The sequence below is a fragment of the Sinocyclocheilus rhinocerous genome, unplaced genomic scaffold (assembly GCF_001515625.1).
Source record: "Sinocyclocheilus rhinocerous isolate Xijiao unplaced genomic scaffold, SAMN03320098_v1.1 scaffold377, whole genome shotgun sequence".
In the NCBI taxonomy this organism is placed as follows: Eukaryota; Metazoa; Chordata; class Actinopteri; order Cypriniformes; family Cyprinidae; genus Sinocyclocheilus; species Sinocyclocheilus rhinocerous.
In genome coordinates, this window is record NW_015633195.1 from 115,220 (window position 1) to 137,439 (window position 22,220).

The 22,220-nt window shown below is 37.1% G+C and overlaps 2 protein-coding genes and 1 pseudogene across 2 annotated transcripts in view; 2 read left to right on the forward strand and 1 right to left on the reverse strand.

Moving 5' to 3' along the window:
- Positions 1-444: 444 nt before the first annotated feature.
- LOC107743889 (type I iodothyronine deiodinase-like) lies at positions 445-2,513 on the forward strand (annotated as a pseudogene).
- A 2,782-nt stretch (positions 2,514-5,295) lies between these two features.
- Positions 5,296-15,086, reverse strand: LOC107743878 (single-stranded DNA-binding protein 3-like). Its single transcript, XM_016557332.1, has 16 exons — positions 14,900-15,086; positions 14,155-14,227; positions 13,958-14,019; positions 13,337-13,421; positions 10,579-10,650; positions 10,319-10,378; positions 10,117-10,177; positions 9,890-10,013; positions 9,246-9,294; positions 9,086-9,121; positions 8,922-8,976; positions 8,655-8,719; positions 8,397-8,469; positions 8,265-8,293; positions 7,266-7,364; positions 5,296-6,846 (listed from the first exon to the last, which is right to left on the reverse strand). The coding sequence occupies exons 1-16, from the start codon at positions 14,953-14,955 to the stop codon at positions 6,814-6,816; spliced, it is 1,032 nt and encodes a 343-aa protein (XP_016412818.1). The 5' UTR covers positions 14,956-15,086; the 3' UTR covers positions 5,296-6,813.
- A 738-nt stretch (positions 15,087-15,824) lies between these two features.
- The window catches only part of LOC107743846 (acyl-coenzyme A thioesterase 11-like), a 9,347-nt gene continuing 2,951 nt past the window's right edge, over positions 15,825-22,220 (forward strand). Inside the window, exons 1-13 of the mRNA XM_016557282.1 lie at positions 15,825-15,975; positions 17,285-17,481; positions 18,079-18,151; positions 18,238-18,298; positions 18,927-19,028; positions 19,147-19,282; positions 19,590-19,746; positions 19,865-19,984; positions 20,547-20,685; positions 20,870-20,925; positions 21,103-21,169; positions 21,258-21,341; positions 21,468-21,601. Of these exons, the coding sequence (XP_016412768.1) occupies positions 17,295-17,481; positions 18,079-18,151; positions 18,238-18,298; positions 18,927-19,028; positions 19,147-19,282; positions 19,590-19,746; positions 19,865-19,984; positions 20,547-20,685; positions 20,870-20,925; positions 21,103-21,169; positions 21,258-21,341; positions 21,468-21,601 (1,316 nt within the window). The 5' untranslated portion in view covers positions 15,825-15,975; positions 17,285-17,294. The remainder of the gene's footprint in view (positions 15,976-17,284; positions 17,482-18,078; positions 18,152-18,237; positions 18,299-18,926; positions 19,029-19,146; positions 19,283-19,589; positions 19,747-19,864; positions 19,985-20,546; positions 20,686-20,869; positions 20,926-21,102; positions 21,170-21,257; positions 21,342-21,467; positions 21,602-22,220) is intronic.

The following is a 22,220-nucleotide window of genomic DNA, read 5'->3' on the forward strand; positions in this document are numbered from 1 at the left end:
CATCTTTAGAAACTAACATTAAAACGTCAGTCAGACTAATAATTATAAAGACCATTAATGGAACGTTTTGACATAAAATATATATCAAAACCAATGTGTTATTTATGGAGTATTTTTTTCTTTTTTCTTTTCATTTTTGGTCCACTATGATCCGAATACAACAGCAATCCAACAATATACAAGCGAAGTTTGATTCCTGCTGTGGTGAATGTGGGTTCATGAATATTAATTACGTTGCGTGACGTTACAGTAGACCCAGCCAGAGCTGTAGAGAGAGAGAGTTGTGACAACTCCGTTCACTCCAATGGACCAGTTTTTTTACAGCAATGGCGGATCGTGGAGCCGCTCAATAGTTCCCGGAAGTTAGCGCTCATACTAACACCAACATGACCTAATTAATAATAATGAGCAAAGCCTTTGCACTAGATTTGATCCTGAATTTTAGCATCAGGTAATGTTGGGATTTGGAGGGCGGTAAGCTTTTGCTACAATACAGGCAAAGTTTGATCTCGTTATCGTTCATGTAGAGTTCGCACCACCACGAGTGGACTAATAAATTCTTCTCGCGGTGGGATATGCACTGAGAAAACTTTTTGTTTATCTATCAGCTGTTGCCATGATATTATTTGCGATCGCGCAGATGACTCTGTTGAAACTCCTGTCATTCGTTTCCCCGGGACTGATGAAGAAAATCCATCTTAAAATGGGAGAGAAGTTTACGATGACCCAAAATCCCAAATTCAAATACGAAGACTGGGGTCCGAGTTTCTTTTCTCTGGCGTTCATTAAAACCGTGCTCTCCGTGAACTGGTACTCGCTGGGCCTGGAAGCGTGTGAGGGCCACGCGGCTCCAGACAGCTTTATTCACCCTGGACGGACAGAAAACGAGCATTCATCGTTTTCTTAAAGGTACAGTAAATGCTTTCTATAAATTAGTAGTAGTAGTGGTTTTGTTGTTGTTGTTACTGGAACAATTAAACCGACTGTACCAGTCCCAATGTTATATAATAATAAGGTGCAATAATAATTTGAATAATTAGTGTGAATAAGGGTCCTAATGGTCTTTTCCAATAATATTTATTTTTGTGTTTGTTTATACTATTAGATATTATTAATTATTTCTGATCAGTGTTGGGTAACTTACTCTAAAAAAGTAATCAATTACTAGCTACTAATTACATTTTCAACAGTGTAATTAGATTGCTGTACTAATTACTCTCTCTAAAAGTATTGCATTACCTATTATAAATTACTTTTTAAATCCAATATCAACCTAGCCAGTTAAACAATACGCTGATAGGCATGAAACTGCTCTTTCAGTTCTTTCACATAAATAATATAAAATTGTATAAATTACTCTTGAACTGACCAAAGTATTAAAAGGGATGTTGCATTAAAAATATTTTTAATATTAATTAAAAATTTTAATGTAATATAATTAAAACTTTTGATGTAATACAATTACATCAAAAGTAACTGTAATTAAATTACAGAAAAATTAAGAGTAATCCATTACTTTAATTACAATTTATAATTAATTACTTAGTAATATTTTACATCCAACACTGTTTCTGATGCAGTCTTCTTCACAGGGAACCGTCCACTGGTTCTGAGTTTCGGAAGCTGCACATGACCCCCATTTCTCTACAAGCTTGATGAGTTCAAACAACTTGTCAAGGACTTCAGTGATGTGGCCGATTTCCTCGTGGTTTACCTTGCAGAGGCGCATGCAACTGGTAATGACAATTATATTTCAATTAATTAGAACTTAAGGGCATCTGTGCTTTTAATATGGGTTGATATTATCTATGCCCAGATGCACTGTACTGTAGAGTACTTAACATGTAGAGCACTAAGTGATAAATGTTATGCAACTAGCAAAATTCTTCTGTTTTGTTATAGATGCTTGGGCCTTTGCAAACAACATCGACATCAGCGTCCACAAAACTTTGGAGGAGAGACTGGCTGCAGCCCGGACCCTGGTCAAAGAAGATCCCCTCTGCCCTGTGGTAGTGGATGAGATGACCAACATCACTGCCAGCAAATACGGAGCCCTGCCTGAGCGCCTCTATGTCATTCAGAGTGGGAACGTTTTCTATCAGGTGAGCATTTTGCAATGTAGACAAACTGCACATTGCACACAGTACAGGAAATACTTCCAAAGCTTCATAACAGCTCTCGTGAGAGCAGTAGAGAGTTGCTAGTGAAAGCAGAGGCTTTTACACACACTCTTCCTCTTGCAGTAATTGCACGTGTTTGTAGAGGTGAAAGGTTTGGAACGAGTTGAACAGCATGAGGCAAAGGGTTTTATAGTCGCTTGGGTCTGTTCTTTTACTTTTGTTGCATTTTTGATTGCCAGTGTCTTGTATAGTCTAAATATATTCATCAGGAAGTCCACAGTATGGAAGGATTTTCACATACATTTTTATTCTTCCTAACAGGGTGGCATCGGACCTTGGGGGTACAACCCTGAAGAGGTTTGAAAAGTTCTGGAGAAAATTAAATAAAGGGGAAAAAATGGAAGTGTTCTATTCATGGTTGCATTTATATATGTGACCCTGGACCACAAAACCAGTCTTAAGTTGCTGGGGTATATTTGTAGCAATAGCCAAAAATACATTGTATGGGTCAAAATTATCGATTTTTCTTTTATGCCAAAAATCATTAGGATATTAAGTAAAGATCGTGTTCCATGAAGATATTTTGTAAATTTCCCACTGTAAATATATCAAAACTTTATTTTTTATTAGTAATATGCATTGCACTTTTCTGAAATTCTAGTGCCTGAACTAATTTTATGAGTCCTTGTGTTTGCTTGAGACAGATACAGATTAAACCAACTGGTCTCTGTACCTCGATGTTTTAAACACAGGGGGATGTAAAATGTAAGTAGGTGACAGTATCGTTAGCATATATTTTTTAATGGAATATGTAACCAAAATGTGTTTTTTTTTTGTAAACATTTGATATATTTTTTTTTCTACTTCAATGTAAATGCATAATTATCATTCAGTACCAGCATTGTATTCAAAGACTGTATAAATATCCATCAGCAGAGATTGTGAAGGGCACCTGTGACTGTAAATGATGCTTACAGGGTAAAACTATGTGTACTGTAAACTGATAATTCAGTCATTTGTTCTAAAATTTAGGAGCACAGATTTAACTAAATATACAGAGTTTTCAACAACTATTCAAATAAACAATTATATTATATATCATATCAGAGTCAGTGTGTGTCATTATATAAGTCATGGCAACTTTACTTCATATCAATGGTGTGTGCTTGTCCTTCAGTGAAAAGCATATCTTGAACTGCTCTTTTAACCATGCTTGACCTGACAAATGCTTCAGATAACCTCTTTTAAGCAGCACAGTTCGAACAACAAAGAAACGAGAACAATGTCGTTTTCACAAGAAAGGACAGACTGCATTGTGAGGCAGTTATGAACATGTTGCACATTGCAGTCACTGAATCTACTAAAAAAGAAGAACAGCTTCACAAAATCATTATGTTCAGTGTATCTTCAGTAACCTTTCATCCGGTAGATCTCATCAAACTTATCATAGCTAAATTCCTTATTGACCTGCTATTCAAATTACTTCTAGTAACAATAAACCTGGTCTTCATTTGGACAATGCTAATCTAGATGGAAGTACAGCATCTGATGTCATCTACTATGGAATACGCTTACATGACACATTACAAATGCATGTTTTTTCATAACCCTTGCACATAATTTAAGAAAGAATTTGTTAAACTGTTAACAGATGGAGAGGTCAAATGAGATGATGGAAGATAATATCAAATATAAAATAAAAGACGTGCTGGATTTTGGCCTTCTACCTGTTCAGACTTCAGCAATTCAATTCTAAGATATTCATGAATTATAAACAACTATCAGTTCCTGTTCTTTAGCCTCAAGGACCTTAACCTCGTGACTGCATTTGTACTTTGGACTCATGTCACATGTTGTATTTGGCAGTCGGGATGCTGTTGTGGGTTCCTCACAGAGCTGCAGACTCTACAGATTGATCCAAAGGCAAAGTCTGACACCAGACTCTGCTTTCATTCATTTGAAAGGGCTCCTACCTTTTAAAATTTTTTCTTAAGGACTAAGGGTACAACAGGTTTACTAAAGCAGCTATATATGGATGTGAAGCCTTTAACAGGCTTTAAAATGCCCTAGTGTCACAGTTATATGCAGTGAATGATTGATCATTTTATCATGACCTTTGATTTCCATCACAATTATGATGACAGTTCACCGTCTGCCACAAGATCAGGCAGCCAAGAGTCGCAGAATGTAGTCAAACTGTCAACACTTACCAAGTGTCTAGGAAATGACCTTATCAAGAGTAGACAGAATTAGTTGACTATATAAAAAAATATAATTTTAGCAAAAACTTTACACCACTACTGGGGGGGGTGCCATTCACACAGAAAGTTAGTGCTCATTCGCGAGGCACTACAAAAGACACAAGTGATTCAGTCAAAGATATGTCTACTACAGTGGTTTTCAACCAGGAGGGCTGGAGCCCACTAGAAGGCCTTAGTAAATTTCCAAGGGGGCCTCAAGATGACGTCAAATAATTTTAAGACAAAACAAGCATTAAAATAAACTAAAAAAATAGTTTGTTTGTTTTTATTCACCCTTTCAAGAAAAGGCTTTTCATGGTTTTAATCTTAAAACACTATGGTTATCTTATAAAGAATACATGTTATCATTTTTCTGGATATGCCAAGCTCTAAAAAAATGTTATCAAGTAGAAATTGAGATAAATTTAAATTCTTTTCAATAAACAAAGAAAGCCTGGAAAGTAGTTAATCTTTCTGTAAATTAAAAATAGTTTTGAAAAAAAAGAAGAAAAAAACCCCAGAGGAAACCCATTAGCCTAGCTGGGGGTGGGGGCTTCAAATATTTTGAATAAACAACTGGTCTAGTGCATTTACTTTGAAAAACATTTTCTGTGGGAACAGTCCCTAATACCATTTGAGAGTTGCTGAGAAAGAAAAAGACTCTTTAAGGTCGATCATTGGTTTGCAGTATTCAAGTGCCAGTTGGTTGGGCAAAACCTGTAGAGCTCTTATGAATTACTTCTGCCTCACAGGTTGTGCATGGCACCCTTGCAGCCTGTTTGAGCCGTGTCCACTATGATCCTGCTGGACATTTTGCAGAAGTGGAGAGCGAAAGAGCTTTGTCAATGGGTTCTTCCGACATGCTCTGCCTAGTAAAAACATTACATGCATGGTGCATGAGTGAAAACAGACAGAGGCTCGAGACAATTTGGGAACAACTTTATCTTACATCGAAACAGAATGATTTACATGGAAATCAAATGGCTGGATCTTGGCCCTCTGGAGAGATGCTACCCTAAAGAAGTTGGGGAACATCAACAGCTTTACATCGTTTCCCAAAGTTAAAATCATTTCAGATTGAGCTTTCCCTTTTCTCTTAAAAAGCGATTCACTGGAAACCAAAGGTAGGCTGAAAACGCTGCTTTCCTGTTTGAATTAGAATGAATGACTGAAAAACATAAGACGAAAATCCTCAAAGGAGCCAAATAATTTAGTAGTCAATATATAAAACAAGCCTATTCAGCCCACAGTTAAAAGTATGATGCACAAGCTAACAAAAGCGGTGCAAAACAGCTACTAAAATGTAAAACAATGACCAAATGTCTGTATAAATAGAATAAGTTACCATTCTAACTGTAGTATGACTTTGTCTGATGTCGCTCAAATGAAACCTAATATAAAACAAATCCAAACACACTAGTCTGGCTTACAAAAGCAACATCCTTACGGGATGACACCTTTGAACCAACATCAAACCATTTCAGAGCTAAAACAAGAGGCACGTGGGAGGGAATTACATATGTATAAAAAAAAAGAAAAACATGATAAGGGTATCTTTAACCATCACAAACTCATCATGACAATCAAACCCAACAATGGCCGAACTTTTTGCAGGGAGACCCATCCAGACGCGTTATCCAGTCACCCGCCTGAGGAGCTCTGAGAAGGTCTCATAGGTAGTATGTTTGTCAGGGTCAGCATCTGAGAGGATCAGCGTATCATTCAGTCTTTGACCAAAGATTGAGACAGCAGTTAAATTTCAGAAAAATAAGAGAACATGAAATCAGTGCATAAAACAAAAAAAGTCATCTTAATGACGGGACCCGTCAATGCAGTTATTCCTTAAAAGCAGCTGCTTATAATGCTTGAAGACAAAAATGACAGTGTACGAGTAAAATACAACTGCGAGTCTTTCCCCGTTCAGAAAAGACAGAATTCTCTCACTACTTGATGCATTTCACTGGAGAAAAATCAAAACAGGTCATTGAAAGGCAATAAAATATTCACAGAATTCAAGGCCACATATGAGAGTTCAGTGTCAAAAAGTCGGAGGAAGTTTCGTACGTGTAAACCATGCTGAAGTTGGACGTGGATGTCGGATTTCGAGAGAGCGAACTGCGATTATTCCTCTTCGGCACAAAATGTACACACATCCAGCGATTATGTCAGCAGTAACTATACTTTTCTTCTTGATAAGAGATGGCCTCTGAGGGGAACAAGAAAACTAAAAATCCAGGAGCACTGAGTCACACTTAGATCTTCCCATCTGAGAGAGGAGAAAAGGTTTGCTAGCCATTTAAAAAAAAGTAACAACAAAAATCATTTTGATATTGCATGAGACCACTTGTGAGGACGCAGGGCAGTCCCACCCAATTCCATTTCCTGTACATGTACTCTGTCTATGTCATCGATGGCCAACTGTGAGTTTCCAGAATGGAGCAAACAGACTGGCATCAGACACTCATGGTCATGGAAGGAGAGTACTGCTGTAAAGACAGAAAAAAACAAACAAGTTAATACACTCTACAGGAAAAGTACAAACACACTTTACACCAATTTAACGGTTGTGTTGCATTGTGCCAGCACACAATTTTTATTGTGGGACAAAAAGAGAGCTGTGCCTGGCAATGGCAATAGCTATAATACAGGGATCCCCAAACTTGTTTTGTCAGCCGAACCTCTTTGAAAAAAAATATTTGCTTGAAGTACAGATTTGAAACTGAGATTTTAAGTTGATACATTTTAGTAGGTGTTTTATTATTTTGATTGAATAAATAATTTTTAAATAAAAAAACATACATTTTCATGATTTAATTGTTAGCTTTCCATCAACTCACAAATCCCAGTTTGGGATACCCTGTTGTAATATATAACATGAAGGGATGTAAAAGTTGATGAATCTTACATTCTCATTCTGGAAGGAGTGAAGGTAGCTGCCTCCTACATCTTCATCTCTAGGAGTCCCGGGTGGATTGCTCATGCCACTCATGTTGTTAGGAGAATTCTGATGATGAGATGTGAAACCTAGTTGGCAAGTTCTCATATAGGATGTGAAATATGTAGTGGATAAGAGTGCTGCAAAGATGATGTATTTATTTATTGCCAACCTGTAAGTTAGCATCACCCTAGTTCCCAAAAACCCAAGAGGATTTTTCCATGAGCTTTTGGATTGTTACAGAAAATAAGCTCTGTGTTTATATTTATGATTCTCTCCCTATGATTCTTTTTTTCCCCCTTCATCATGATAATCTTTACATATGAACACAACTTATGAATTTTGAAGCCTAAATACAATTAGTAAGTAAAAAACTAAAGTTAGGCTGTAAACAAACTACACCAAGTCCCCGACTACCTCTGTAGTACCATTTAGCCACTCATAAGCAACTGCCTTTTTAAAAAAAAAACATGAGTGGGGTATTGCTGATGTGTTTATCGAATCAAACATGAAAATATCTTGAGTTTGTGTTAACCACAGACCTTATTTCAGGCATTTAACCAAAAACCCATTCAAAAACCCACTGACTTCAGGATGATGGAACCGGAACAAACTACACCAAATCCCCGACTACCTCTGTAGTACCATTTAGCCACTCATAAGCAACTGCCTTTTTTTTTTAAAAACATGAGTGGGGTATTGCTGATGTGTTTATCGAATCAAACATGAAAATATCTTGAGTTTGTGTTAACCACAGACCTTATTTCAGGCATTTAACCAAAAACCCATTCAAAAACCCACTGACTTCAGGATGATGGAACCGGAAGTGCAAAAATGCTAACTCATTTCCATGTTTTAGGACCCATTCCTGCAGCACTGTATTAAATATTCTTGAAATACATCTAATTGTGACTACAACCAAATATAATGGTGGTGGTCTTGAAATACTATTAGAAAGATTATAATCACTTTTGGAAGTCCATCCAGGTCTCCTGAACCTATAAAGGCAGAAGATAAAGAAAAATTTTTTCAAATAGATATGTTTTTATTTTGTTAAATTTCAAAGATATATGTGTATTTACAGCGTGTATGTAGTATTACCTCCGTTCATATGCATCGGGTCCATTCCTGCCATGGCCCCTAGGGGGCCCTCAGAGCCTGGGCCTATGGGAAACTGGCCAAAACCAGCAGAATAAAAAAAAAACAAAAAAAAACAGACATGTTCTGTCATCAGACAGTAATGATGAAAAAGGTTAACATGAACACAGCCAAGGGCACTTCTGCTGCACTAATGTAATACACTAAGCAATTTCTGAATGGTGTGCCTCTGAGAAATGAGTCAGCAGGTCTGTCTCTTACACTGTTGCGGCCTCCACCTCCTGAGTTTATCATGGTGTACAGGTTTTCACTGGAGTTGTTGGAGTCTGAGGGTGAGAGATGTTTCATTAATGGGATGGAAATCTCTACATGATCAGTTAAACAATCAATATTCTGCTTTAGGCAAAGCCTGGGGTAATTCTGACATCTATGGAAATCAGAGTTAAACTAAATCCAACAGAGAAGGTTATGAAAGACTCTCAGATGAATTACAGAGTGTTTTCTGAACTGATTGTGTGGCAAACAGACCTGCTGGACTAGGAACAATTCCAGGTGTTCCTGGAGGCCCCCCTCCTTGTGGACCCTGGAGAAACCAAAGGATTACAGCTTTAAAGTCATACTCCAAAGTCTTTATAAATTATTATAGTAATAAAATGTGCAGTAGATTAGGAACTCTTTTTTTTATTATTTACCCCATAAGCACCAGGAGATGGTGATGAATATGGCATCTAAAACAAAAACAAACAGAATTATGTTTGGGCATGAAGCATACGATTATAGTAATAAATGTAATTATTGTTATAAAATACATAAAATTAGCTAGAATATAATACAGAAACAATTTTGACTCACATTGTTGGCATTTGGATTTGGCCATGGTGGTCTGCCATTTCCAGGGACCCTATAAAATAAAATAACGTGTATGAGGATTTAGTTTCCATTTAATCAGTCGTTTACATCAACTATGCCTACTGTTCAAAAATGTGGAGTTTATAAGATTTTTTTAATTCTTATTGAAAGAAGTCTCTTATGCTCACCAAGGCTGCATTTATTGGATCAAAAATACAGTAAAAACAGTAATATTATGAAATATTATTAAAATTTAAAAGATTACAACAGAAAAGGTACTTTAAAATGTAATTTATTTCTGTGATTTTCAGCATCATTACTCCAGTCTTCAGTGCCACATGATCCTTCAGAAATCATTTTAATTTGCTAATTTGGTGCTCAAGAATCATTTTTTATTATTATTAATACAACAAAACAGTTGTGCTGTTTATTATTTTGATAAATTTTTTAGGATTCTTTAATGAATAAAAAGTTCAAAAGAACAGCATTTATTGGAAAAGAAAAAACTTCTGTAACATTATAAATGTCTTTACTGAAACTTCTGATCAATTTAATGTGTCCTTGCTGAATAAAAATATTAATTTTATTGAAATCTTACTGACCCCAAACTTTTGAATGGTAATCTATATTGTCACAAAAGGTCTTACATGTTCACTCCAGGCATGCCAGGGCCCATTGAGTTGTGTGGTGGTCTCATCCCTCCTCCAAAACTCTGGGGGCCGGGGCCCATGGGACCCATTCCTCTAGGAACATTCATCCTCTGCATCGGCCCTTGAGATGGGGAAAGGAGAAGTCAAATCAGTTTAGGCTGTCTGCAGCTTTAAAATATGTTTGAAAACATATATATATATATATATATAAAACTCAGGCTCACCCTGTAGTCTGGGATCCATGTTTGGGAGCATTGGCTGGGCGGCTGGAACGCCACCTGGGGGCTGGAAAAGTGTCGAAACATTTAGATACACATTTTTTATTTTTTTTTTACATCTATTTTTTTATTATTATTATTACTTTTTAATTGGACATTTTAATTAAAGCTACGGAAGCTGACATCAAGACCACGTTGATGAACTCACCTGGCTGCCCATTCTGATGGGGGGTCGTGGTCCCCCACCAAAGCGAGGTGACATGAAAGGCTGCAACACAAATCAACCTGTCAGAAATATGTAACACTCACATTATGTTTGAAACTAATGAAGTTGCAAAGATGCCTGCGAGAACACTGGGGAACCACAGCTCAGCAGAGCAGGCTAACAGGAAGGCAGCGTGAGAGAAACAATACAGAGGGCAGAATCAGTCAAAATGAAATAGTCCGTGAATAGACAGGAGCCACTACCTGGCCGTGGGGTCCCATCATGCTGTTAGGGGGGGGAGGAGCGTGAGGGGAGGCCTGGGAGCCGGGAGGGCCCTAAGAAAGTGAAGAGACCACACGAGAGGAGAGCAGGAGCGAGAGACCAAGCAAGGGAAAGGTAGCAAGTGATAAAAATAGCAATGGAGAGACAAGAAAAGAAAAAAAAGAGAGAGTCATTAGGCTATTTAAAGAGCTGGAAAGAGAACAACACCACAGAACACACTGAGAATCATAAGTGACTGGTGGCTGAACAGCTAAACTCACACTGAAAGAGCAAAGCATTATGGGCAAATTAATCAAACAAATAAATCAATGGGTGAACAAAAAGGATCAGCAAAAGCACAATTTAACATTTATGAAGAATTCAAAAGGAGCAACAGAATTTACATGGAGAAAGCCAAAACTGGACCCAACACTGAGTAGTCAAAGCGGTCCCATCATTTCCTGTTTTTAATCAAGGTTACATAATTAAAAAAACTAGGGATGTAACGATTCACTCAACTCACGATGCGATAAAATTTACGATACTGGTGTCATGATACATTTTTTTGAACAAAATGGGATTTAAGACTTATAAATGAGAAAGTGTCTTTTTATTATTTCTCAGACAAAATGCTGCATATTTCTGCTGCATGAGAATGCAAAAATTCACTGTCTGACAGTATAAAGTATCTTTTCCCAATATAATCGTCATGTTGTATCCTATAAAATCATTAACTGTTATTATTTTGAAATTATATATATTTTGTAAATCTTAAATTAAATATACTATATATAGACTCTGTTAGAAATCTTATAATGGGCCATGTTTGGATCTTCCAACTGGACAATAATCTTAAAACAAACCTTAAAAACAACACAAAAATGGGTCACTGGCCACAAAACCAAGCTTCTGCTATAGCCATTCCAGTTCCCTGACCTGAACCCTATAGAAAATGAGTGTGGTGAACTGAAGAGGAGAAGCACCAGCATGGAGCTATGAATCTGAAGGATCTGGAGTGATTCTGGATGAAGGAATGGTCTCTGATCTCTTGTCAGGTGTTCTCCAAACTCATCAGACATTATAGGAGAAAACTTCTATACTATTTCGGCAAATGGAAAAGGTTTCAAAAAGTATTGAATAAAAGGGTACCGTTAATTGTGTCCAATGTCTTATTCTCCAATGAAAGGTTCGATTTTTGTGATTTTTTTAAATAAAAGATCAAAAGGATTAACAATGATTATAATGATTTATAATTTGATCACATTTACCAATATTAATAAATACTATAATAGTATATAAATAACATTAAAATAACACCGTAGTACATGTTATTCCAAAGAAAACTAAGGTTTGAAGTAAAATTCAATCACTTGCTCCATTTCCAAAACGACTTTTCTGTTTTGGCTGATGTCACCAAGGCTGCCATTTCCTGTTTCGAAAGGTGAGCGATCCAACAAAATGAAAGGACATTCTGGAACAGAACGCCTACTTTTCATGATCCAATCAACTCTCAATGGATAAAATCAATTTTTGCCCTTCCTCCCCTTGCTGAATGTCTTGTTTCACTCAGAAAATCATATTTCTGAAGTTAAATGGGTGGGAATGTCATTTTATGTCGCCTTAGGATTAGCTAAAATATCTCATATAACCAAGGAAAATCATTCAAGGATGAGTTAAGCCTGCAGGGAAACGTTCCTGTTTGTGCTACCCTCATGACAGCCCTCCATCAGCATTCTAACAACATTATATCACTAAAATGCCCTGAAATAACGAAACAAATCCAACACAGTCCTGCTCCGCACAGCTCATCCATCCCTCACGCTCCAAGTTCGCTTCCATGCTCCTCGTTCCATCTGTCTCTTCCTTCCCTTACAATCTGCCTACCGACAGGCTCCATGACAGCCATCAATCACTCTCCATCCCCACCGCAGCCCGAGGGGGAGTGTTTCCCCTGACACAGCATGAAGACAACATGGCCACTGTTTAAAGAGGGCGCAGCCTCCTCCCCCACCCTCTGAAGAATAAGAGAGCACAGACCTGACGCCACGGTCCCAACCACAGCTGGGCACAAAAGGCAGGAGACTGCGGCGATCGCACGATAACTTAAAAACATAATGCCCTATAACACTCCTGAAGATCAAGCTACGCTGAACATGTGGCTAAAATTCAAATGACGGATAATGTTTCATGTATCCCTGTACAGCAGCATCCTTTCAGATTAGGATGTCTAGACAGAGGAGCAAGGGTTTGATTTTTAGACTCGCTGCATATGCCCTCTGACCTGTGGCCCCTCACTAAAGCTTGCAGCTAGACGACAACAGCCATATATTATTGGTAGGAGGCTAAAGCTGGAGATTTTGGCCTAAGAGTCGCACCATTCCTATATAAGCTGATGGGAAAACGCATAGAAATGAGATTTAGAAATATCTATCAATACTAAGAGCTGTCCTGACTTCAATCTTTGGTCACGCAGACCTTGGTTTCCAATCAGCCAAACATCACGTACATGACAAAGCTGATCGTCCGAGGCACATACCATCTTTGTCTAGAAGCAGTGATGATTCCATGGAAAACCCTGCTGACATCATTGCTATTGTAGGGGTGATTACTACATCCTTCACACAGGACACTGTATACATTTCCTTATTACAAAACACAGAGACTCTTCCAGAGTCTGCAAGATTCACAGGCACATGAAATGCAGTTTTGTCCTCCAATCTGCATACATTATGGAAACAGTCTGTGCTTTTCTGTACTCACATAGTCATGGAAAGCCTTGGCCTCGCTTGAATGTTCACATGTGTCTCTCCTCTCAGGAGCTGCACAGTAGAGGTCCCAAAAGACACTGGGGTAAAGAAAAAAGTGGTCAAATAAGCCCAATGATCGGCTTAAAGTAATGGTTTGTGCAAAATGCATCATTTACTCATCCTCACATCATTTCAAACCTCTACAACTTTTGCTTCAATGGAATAAACAAAAAAAACATTTGTTGGGAAGTTTTCATTGCAATAACAATGAACCATACAATTTATCAGCTGTGTGTGGTAAAAGATTTTTGGGGAATAAAACCACAAACTTCCGTCTATTTCTTGCATAAACATATGATTTAAAAAAATATAAAGAAAATAGCGCACAAGTTGCATGGACCAATTTTATGATACTTTTGCAAGCTTTTTGAAGCATGACAGCTTCAGTCCCCATTATTGTAACTGGATGTAAAAGAGTGACCAGTACAATCTTCAGAATTTCTCTTGAGAATAAAAACAATTCATACAGGTTTGCAGCGACACGAAGGTGAGAAAATACTGACTGAATTTTCATTTATTGCTCAATTATTCCTTTTAATATTATAAAAAGACAAAATACACTCAAAATACTCACCACCACCAGGAATGTAGGAACCCAGGAGGGTCTCCCAGCGTGATGTTCTTTTCCCATCTGATCTAAAATGGAACAGAAAGTGATCAAATCTTTTTTTTTTTTAATGCAGTCTATGAGTGCATAGGAAATACCTTTTCAGTTTTAATGTTTGCAACTGTGTGTCTGTTAAAAAAAATCTAAAGTATTCGGGTTCTTACTTCTGACAGGAAAGTCTGCGCTGACTTCTGAGCACCAATGTGTAACAAATACTCATACACATACAAAGCTAACCTAAAATAAGACAGAGAGAATACAATATTAAGTTAATAAAGCAAAAATTAATTACATAAAAGGCATAATATCATTGGTGAGGACAAATTCAAGAAATCAATATTGTGTCACACTCCTCTGATTTATACTTAAACAGTGTCTATAGTAAAAATTAATGTATTATCCAAAGAAAACACTCATTATATTAACGAAAAATTAGTATAATCATCCATAATTTACATTATTAATTTATTCATGATTTTTTATTATTTATAAACCCCGCATTGAGCAAGGCTGCATCTCAAGAACATGCAAAATGCATAAAAACTAAACAAAAGACGGGACCCACTCCCCTCCAAGACTGGCGTCTAAGGCAAAATGAAACAAGGAACACTGAAGCGCCCGTCCCGCATGCAGAAACTATTTCAAATGGCTACATGAAAATGTAGGTGATTTAAAAAGGCACGGTTTTTATGTTTGGATCACATCATAATAACCAGAGACGAAAGCTCTGTGCCATAGGGGGACCCCAGAATGGCGCACGTACAGGCACTTTCGATTCAACGCTCTCACGACAAGCCTATAGCAGCAGCAGCATACGCTCCATAAGCAGCCGTGCCTATACTGCCCTAACAATAGGCTACATCCAACACAATAACACACGCACGATGGGCGATGTTCAAAAGACCTTACTTTTCCCGAGCTTGACCATCCGATGGCACGACGGAGCTTTTGCCTTTAGGAAACATGTTTTTTTGTGCACGGGAGAGTCGCCCGCGTTCCCTTTTCCTCTATTTTCGACAATTCATCTGTCACACTGCTCCAGGTTCGACTGCACAAACTAAACACACTGACGCCTTCTCAACCAACCTTGACCACTGGGGCGTGGGGGGGGCGATTGCGTTATTTGATTGACAAGGGCAAGTGACCAATTGCAGGGCGACATTTCTCTTGCGTATGCCCTGCAGTGACGTATGTTTTCCTGTGATTCTTTAATGTTGGGTTGCATTAAGCGCTCCACATTAATTAGCACTGTATTTGTTTACTGTGTTGCCTTAATGGGTTCCGTGCTATAATATTAAAACTGTGAGAAATCGCAATACAACAAGGGAATTATGCTGAATTATTCACTTATATATTATTATGGCTTGGAAATGATTGAAATAGTCTTTATTAATTACAAATAATAATAATTATTATTATTATTAAAACACACTATTAGACATTGTTTCTTATTTATTTGCGTTCATTTTTTTTACCTCTAAAGTTATTTATATACAATGCACTTTTCATCAGCGAGAGTAATCACATTCCCACTCTTTGCAATAAATTTAGAAATGCAATAAATTTAGATTTAGAAATGCTTTGAAAGCAATTACATAGGGTAAGAAAACATGTTTTGGCTACGGGTTGTTAGGGGTTTCTTAAGCAAATTCTTAAATTAACTAAATAATTAAAACCCTACACGCAGATTATTTTTTGTTTCTTAAAAAAATTCTGTAATAGAGAAATATTGTTAGCTTATTCCACACTAATTCCATAAACGCAGAGTTGACCTTGTGTAATGGAATCAGCCTACCTTAAAAAAGTTTCTGGGCGGCACTGTAACTTCATTGGGCTTATGGAAACAGTCGAGCGCAGTGTGGACACTTTTGTTTGACTGGGAATATGAATGTGTGTTTATTTATTTTCATATATCTTGCAAAGATACATCACGCAGGCATTGTTTCTTTCTTCGCGCAAATGAGAGTGGTTTGACATCTATTCATGTAAGTTTGCTCATTACTTTTTTGTCATTAGCCTGCCCACGCAGGCTAGTATTTTAGTTCTGACGCATTTAACACCTGGAATGTCACAGAATAACCTGCTGTGCAAACTTTAGAAGAACCTCATCATCCATTTTACATAAAAATCAGCAAAGGCATGCAACGTAATGTTCTTGTAAAATATATTGTCGTAGCCTACTGTCTTTTTTCTCTTTTATTAGAAAAATATATATTAAGATGCATAACCAATAACTTACTCTTTAACAACTTTACGTAGTCTTATAACTTATCTGCACTGCAACTCATTACAATGAAAACTATTTGAGTAGAATGATGTCAGTCAACAACAGGTTACATTACTTCCACTCCTAACTTCAGGTCTGACACATGACAGGTTTTTGAAGTGGAAATGAACAGGAGTTGCGCTTTGATGCTGAATAACAGCACACTGATTATTTGATATGACTGGTTATGTTTTTATGCTTGTAAATTCCACATGAAAACTAATGGAATATGAGCTGTAAATTTAATATGTTCTGTAGTTACGTGTCACTTAATAGCCGAACTTTTTGACTGAGCACAGGCTTATTCCAGGTACAAACTGAAACGAGTTAAGAGTATTGATCTCAATGGCACGTCGTTTTTACAGACAAAAAAAGGCATTGTCCTGTATATAATCTGGCACCTAGAAAATAAACATTGCAAAACACACATCTTGGGTGATCCAACCAATAATTATTCTTGATGTTTTAAATGATCTCTTATGATTTTGTTTGATTTACATGATTTTTATTCATAATCTCTTCTCATAGGCTCTGCAGCACAGTAATTCCAAAATAAATTTTCTTAGATTATAAATCTGTTGCAAGTGTTGCACTTTCAAGTACACTTATTTTTTAACTGAATTGGTGGATTAATCCCTTTTGAATTGACTCAAGATTGCTGTGGCTTATGAAAACAAGCAAAATGGACAGACCACATTAACATGCACTTGGAATCACATATGATCACATGTAAGGCTTAAAAAGAAATATGAGCATGTGTGATGACTTCATGTGCCATGACCTCACCATGAGTCCTGTGAAGATGACAGCAGTTGCCTGTCCTGATATTCATGCACATTCTTATACAAGGCCACTTTATACAAAAGGTTGTGACCTAAAAGCAAAATTTCCTGACCTTTTGATTTCCACCTTCTGATATCCTTCAAGACAGTGATATTCTAGCCTAATGCTCTTATGCTCCAATGCTAATCATCACCAAATATGCACACAAATAAACATTTTAAAATGTAGGTATGTTGCTCCAACAGAGCCCTAGTCATGGCGAATGAGCCCAGGGATCATGTGCCGCTGGAAGAGCCCATGTTTATTCTGGAGAATGGGGAGATGTGCAGAAACCCAACTGAAGTAAACATGAGTCAGATAGTCCTTCCCTGCCATGCAAACTACTGTGGAGAACTCAGTGCTGGGCAGCTGCTCAAGTGGATGGACTCCACCGCCTGCCTGTTTTGAATGAAACAAACATTTTTTTTTTTTAATTAAATTATTTTATCAAATTATCCATGCCAACGATCTAGTAAAACTACTTCAAGTTAAGTTAACACTATAGAATAATCTTTTAAGGTGATTTAATTTCACTCTGAATCATTGCTGTCACCTTCAATATTCATGGAAATACCTCCACACCATATGCTTGTACTAAGTGTCATTAGACATCACAGATGGAGGAGTTTGTGCAGTTTGAACTGTGATTTCCATCCTCTTGTATGAATAAACAGAGTAACGGGCTGGTGAGAAAGTTTAATAGTTGGAATGATTGTTAATCGTATTTAACTGATAAAAGGCAAAAGCATTTCAGCTGAGAATGTGGCTAAACCTTTGTAGCACTGTGAAGAGCACAGATGGTGGTTGGTAACAGCTTTACATGCTTCCCTTAATGTTGCTTAAAATAAACTGCGCAGGCCTGTTTGTTTTTCACTTCGTTCTGTAGCGTGGAACATTTTCAGGAATACATACTTACGTGTTTGCTTTTCAGATGAACCTGCTTAAATACTTACCATGGGTGTAAACATGTATTAATTATCAATATTTACTCACTTGTTTCCAGCTGAGAGACATGCTGGCCGCTCCTGCATCACAGCCTCAGTGGATGACATTCACTTTATAACCACCATAGGGTAACAACATTTACAGGAACTAATTATTTTAAATTGAAACAAAAAGTTTTTGTTCATTATAAAGATGTGTTGCTCTGTTTCTTCAGGGTCGGACAGGTTGTAAACATTGCAGCCAAAGTCAACAGAGCTTTCACATCCAGCATGGAGGTTTGTGGGAATATCTACTACTATTTAGTGAAATGCATCACAAATTAGTGAGCACAAATTATTTTATTATGTGAAATAACACATGTATTGGTATTATTAACATGCAGACGTTTGGTTATTGATTAATCCACAACCAAACAAATTTCACATTTCTGCGTTTCACTTCTGCTCTAGCTTGTGTGCTAACCTAGTTTACCCCTATGAAACAAAAATATATGGGAATATAATAGAAAATATAATGCAATCTATTGAATAATACATTTCCATATATGGGAAACTAGTGTTTATAGTTTCATGCTTATTATTGAATTTCAAATTATATAAATTGCGATATAAAAGTAAATTTTCACATATTTTTCAATATATGAAAAGCGGCAATTAGTAAATATATTTTAATACATTAAACACAATGTATTATTTTTATACATTAAATAATTTAATTTATTGACTGTTAATATACAAGGAAACATTCTCTTTGCATAAGGGTATACTGGAAACTTGGCATTGTGTACTGCAAATATTGTTGACCCTTATGATAAATTGCTTGCAATGTTTCTCATTTGTAAGCCACTTTGGATAAAACTTCTTCTAAATGAAGAATGACTGATGATGTAGGTCTTTGTCTCAGGCTGGGATTTTGGTGAGCTGTGAAGATCTCTTCAGCAACAGACAGTGGAAGGTCTGTCACGCTTTTGCCACCTTTGTGGCCCAACATACCGAAGCAGGAAAGGTAAGAAATATCACGTCAAACTAAATCAAAACTAAACAATTTAGGCACAAGTTTTTGCATTTGGTCCACATCTTGTTAAGAGTTGTGATTCATCAGTGCAGTGTTTGGGTTTGCACAGGTACAGCTGAAGCAGGTTATTCCACGCACGCAGGCAGAGCAGATGGAGTACAGCCTCGCAGCCGAGCGCAGGAGGATGAGACTGATCCATGCAGAGATAATTAACGATCTTCTCAGCAGCTGCTGCTCTCAGACAGGTGAGCAGAGACACTGCTCACTCATCTTCTCCAGGTGTGTTTATTTACTTGCAAGACTTTGAAGAGAGGTCTCAGGAACACTTGCCACATGAAATGAGTCATGAATCAGAAGTTGAGTTCTGATTAAAGGTGTCATTCAGTTTGTTTGGTGTCTCTTCATTAACATGCCACCAACACTCATTTAAGCATATATGTGCAGTAAACCTTCACCGTTCACTTACAAAGGGTCACATGGTTTGAAGTGTGTAGAATAAATAGACTGGAATATGCAGTAGCTCTGATAAGTGGTGCTCTATCTGTTTGTCAGTGAGTGAGCGTCTGGATTACCAGGATGCGGTGCCTGCAGAGCGGACTCGGGTCGAAAGCGTTGAGCTGGTGCTCCCGCCTCATGCCAATCACCAGGTCAGCACGTTTGGTGGACAAATCATGGCCTGGATGGAGAATGTAGCCACCATCTCTGCCAGGTGAACAGTCACTTTTCTACTACAGTCAAATCTGATGATAAAAAAAGATATTGAAATTAATACGCAAGGAAATCATTGGAGTTTCGGTGCATTATACGCTATATACTTTTTCTTCTAGTCGTTTGTGTAATGCTCACCCAACCCTGCGGAGCATAGACATGTTCCACTTTCGCGGGCCGTCCCACATTGGAGACAGACTGGTGTTGAAGGCAATCGTAAACAATGCTTTCAAGAAAAGGTACATCTGTATCAAGAAAAATTTGTGGACCACTGGGACGGCTGTGGCTGTATATATATTTACCATTCAAAAATTTGGGGTCAAAAAATTTATCACAGTCTCCACAAAAATTATAAGCGGGTTTCAGCATTGATAATAATAACAACTGAATCTTAAGCACCAATTCAGCATATTAGAATGATTTCTGAAGGATCATGTGACACTGACGACTGGAGTAATGGCTGAAAATTCAGCTTTGCATCACAAGAATTAATTACATTTGAAATTATATTCAAATAGATAAGTGAGCATAAGAGACCAAACCCAAACTTTTTAATGGTTATATATATTTATTATTATATTTTAATATAAAATTGATTTATCATATTTATTTTATTGTATTATATAAGCTATGGATCAGTACCGCTATGTAGACTAAGGATTTAAAACCAGTAATATAGCATATACCTATATTATAACCAGTAAAAGCTATGGCTCAGTATCACTTACAACCATGAATCAAGGAAGCCTGATTTATCTTTGAACAACTTGAACAACTGTTATTTTGTGTGTGCTATTCCAGTATGGAGGTGGGAGTGTGTGCGGAGGCCTATCAGGGTGGAGAGCCCCTGCGACACATCAACACCGCCTTCATGACCTTTGAGGTCTTGGACAATGACAGGAAGCCATGCACGTTGCCAAGGATACGGCCTGAGCCTGTGGTGAGCGCTGTAACATTCCTGGAATCCCTCACATGGTGGAAGAGTTTAACTTGTTGATGGAGATTGTTAGAAGAGTTCAAGAGGGTGAAACAAAATTAGTGCTGGAACTGAAGTGCTTGAGTTTTTAAAACTGTATCTTATTATTTCAATAAAAAAAATCTATCTTCTCATCCTGTCTTTTTAGGATGGTAAAAGACGCTTTCAGGAAGCCATAGCCAGAGAGAAAATCCGCCTTGACAGGTAGGATTCTGAAGATTTTGTCTATTATAACAGGTTATGTCATATTCTTATATCATACGCCTATTTATAAGCTCTGGCTGTATGTCATATTCAAAGTTAACTTTACAACTATAAAAATTCCTGCATAGCAGACCAGCATGGGACACTAGATCACATAAGTATGCTCTCCTCTTACAGGAAGTACATAATATCCTGCAAACAAAGTGAAGTTCCTCTCTCGGTTCCCTGGGACCCATGTAACCAGGTATATTAACCTGTTCTAATAGCTATAAATCTCATGGATTTGCTCAACATGCTTTGTTGGATCATGTGACTATTCCATGTCTTGGCAGATGTACCTCAGTTACAATAATGTTTCGGCACTGAAGATGTTGGCTGCCCGTAACAACTGGGTCTTAACCTCAGAGAAAAATAAGGTGGACAAGCTTTGCTAACTTAATTTTAAAGTACCCATTTTGTCCTTTTGAGATTACATGGGTGACTCGAGTCAAAAATGCTGTAGAAGCTTGAGAGAAATTTATGAGCTGAAACATTGTGCCCAGGTGAGTTTATACACACTTGAGGAGAACCAGATGTTGTGCTTTAAGGTGGAGACTCATGTGGCCGTGGCAGCCGAGCAGGTGTTTCTGTTACTGTCTGATCTAAGGCGAAGGAAGGCATGGGACCACCACTACCAGTATGTCAAATGCATTTTAAATAATGAAAAAGAAACTTTAGAATTTTATAAGCGACAGATTATCTGCTTTATTATCTGATTATCTGCTCATCAAGGCTGCATTTATTTGATCAAAAATACAGAAAAAAACAGTAATCTTGGAAAATGTTATTAAAATATAAAATAATGGTTTCTATTTTAATATACTTTAAAATATAATTTATTTCTGTGATGCAAAGCTGAATGTCCATCAGCCATTAGTCCAGTCTAAAGTGTCACATGATCCTTAAGAAATGATTCTAATATGCTGATTTATTATTAGAATTATCAATGTTGGCAACAGTTGTGCTGCCAAATATTTTTTTGGAAACTGCAATACTTTTTTCAGGATTCTTTTGATTAATAAAAAGTTTTTAAAAAACAGCATTTATTCAAAATATAAATCTTTTCTAACAATATAAATGTTTGCTATAACTTCTTAACAATTTAACACATCCTTGCTGAATAAAAGTTTTAATTTCTTTCAAAAAAAAGTGACCACAAACTTTTGAACAATAGTGTATATTGTTAGAAAAGATTTATATTTTAAATAAATGCTCTTCTTTTTAACTTTCTATTCATCAAAGAATCCTGAAAAAAA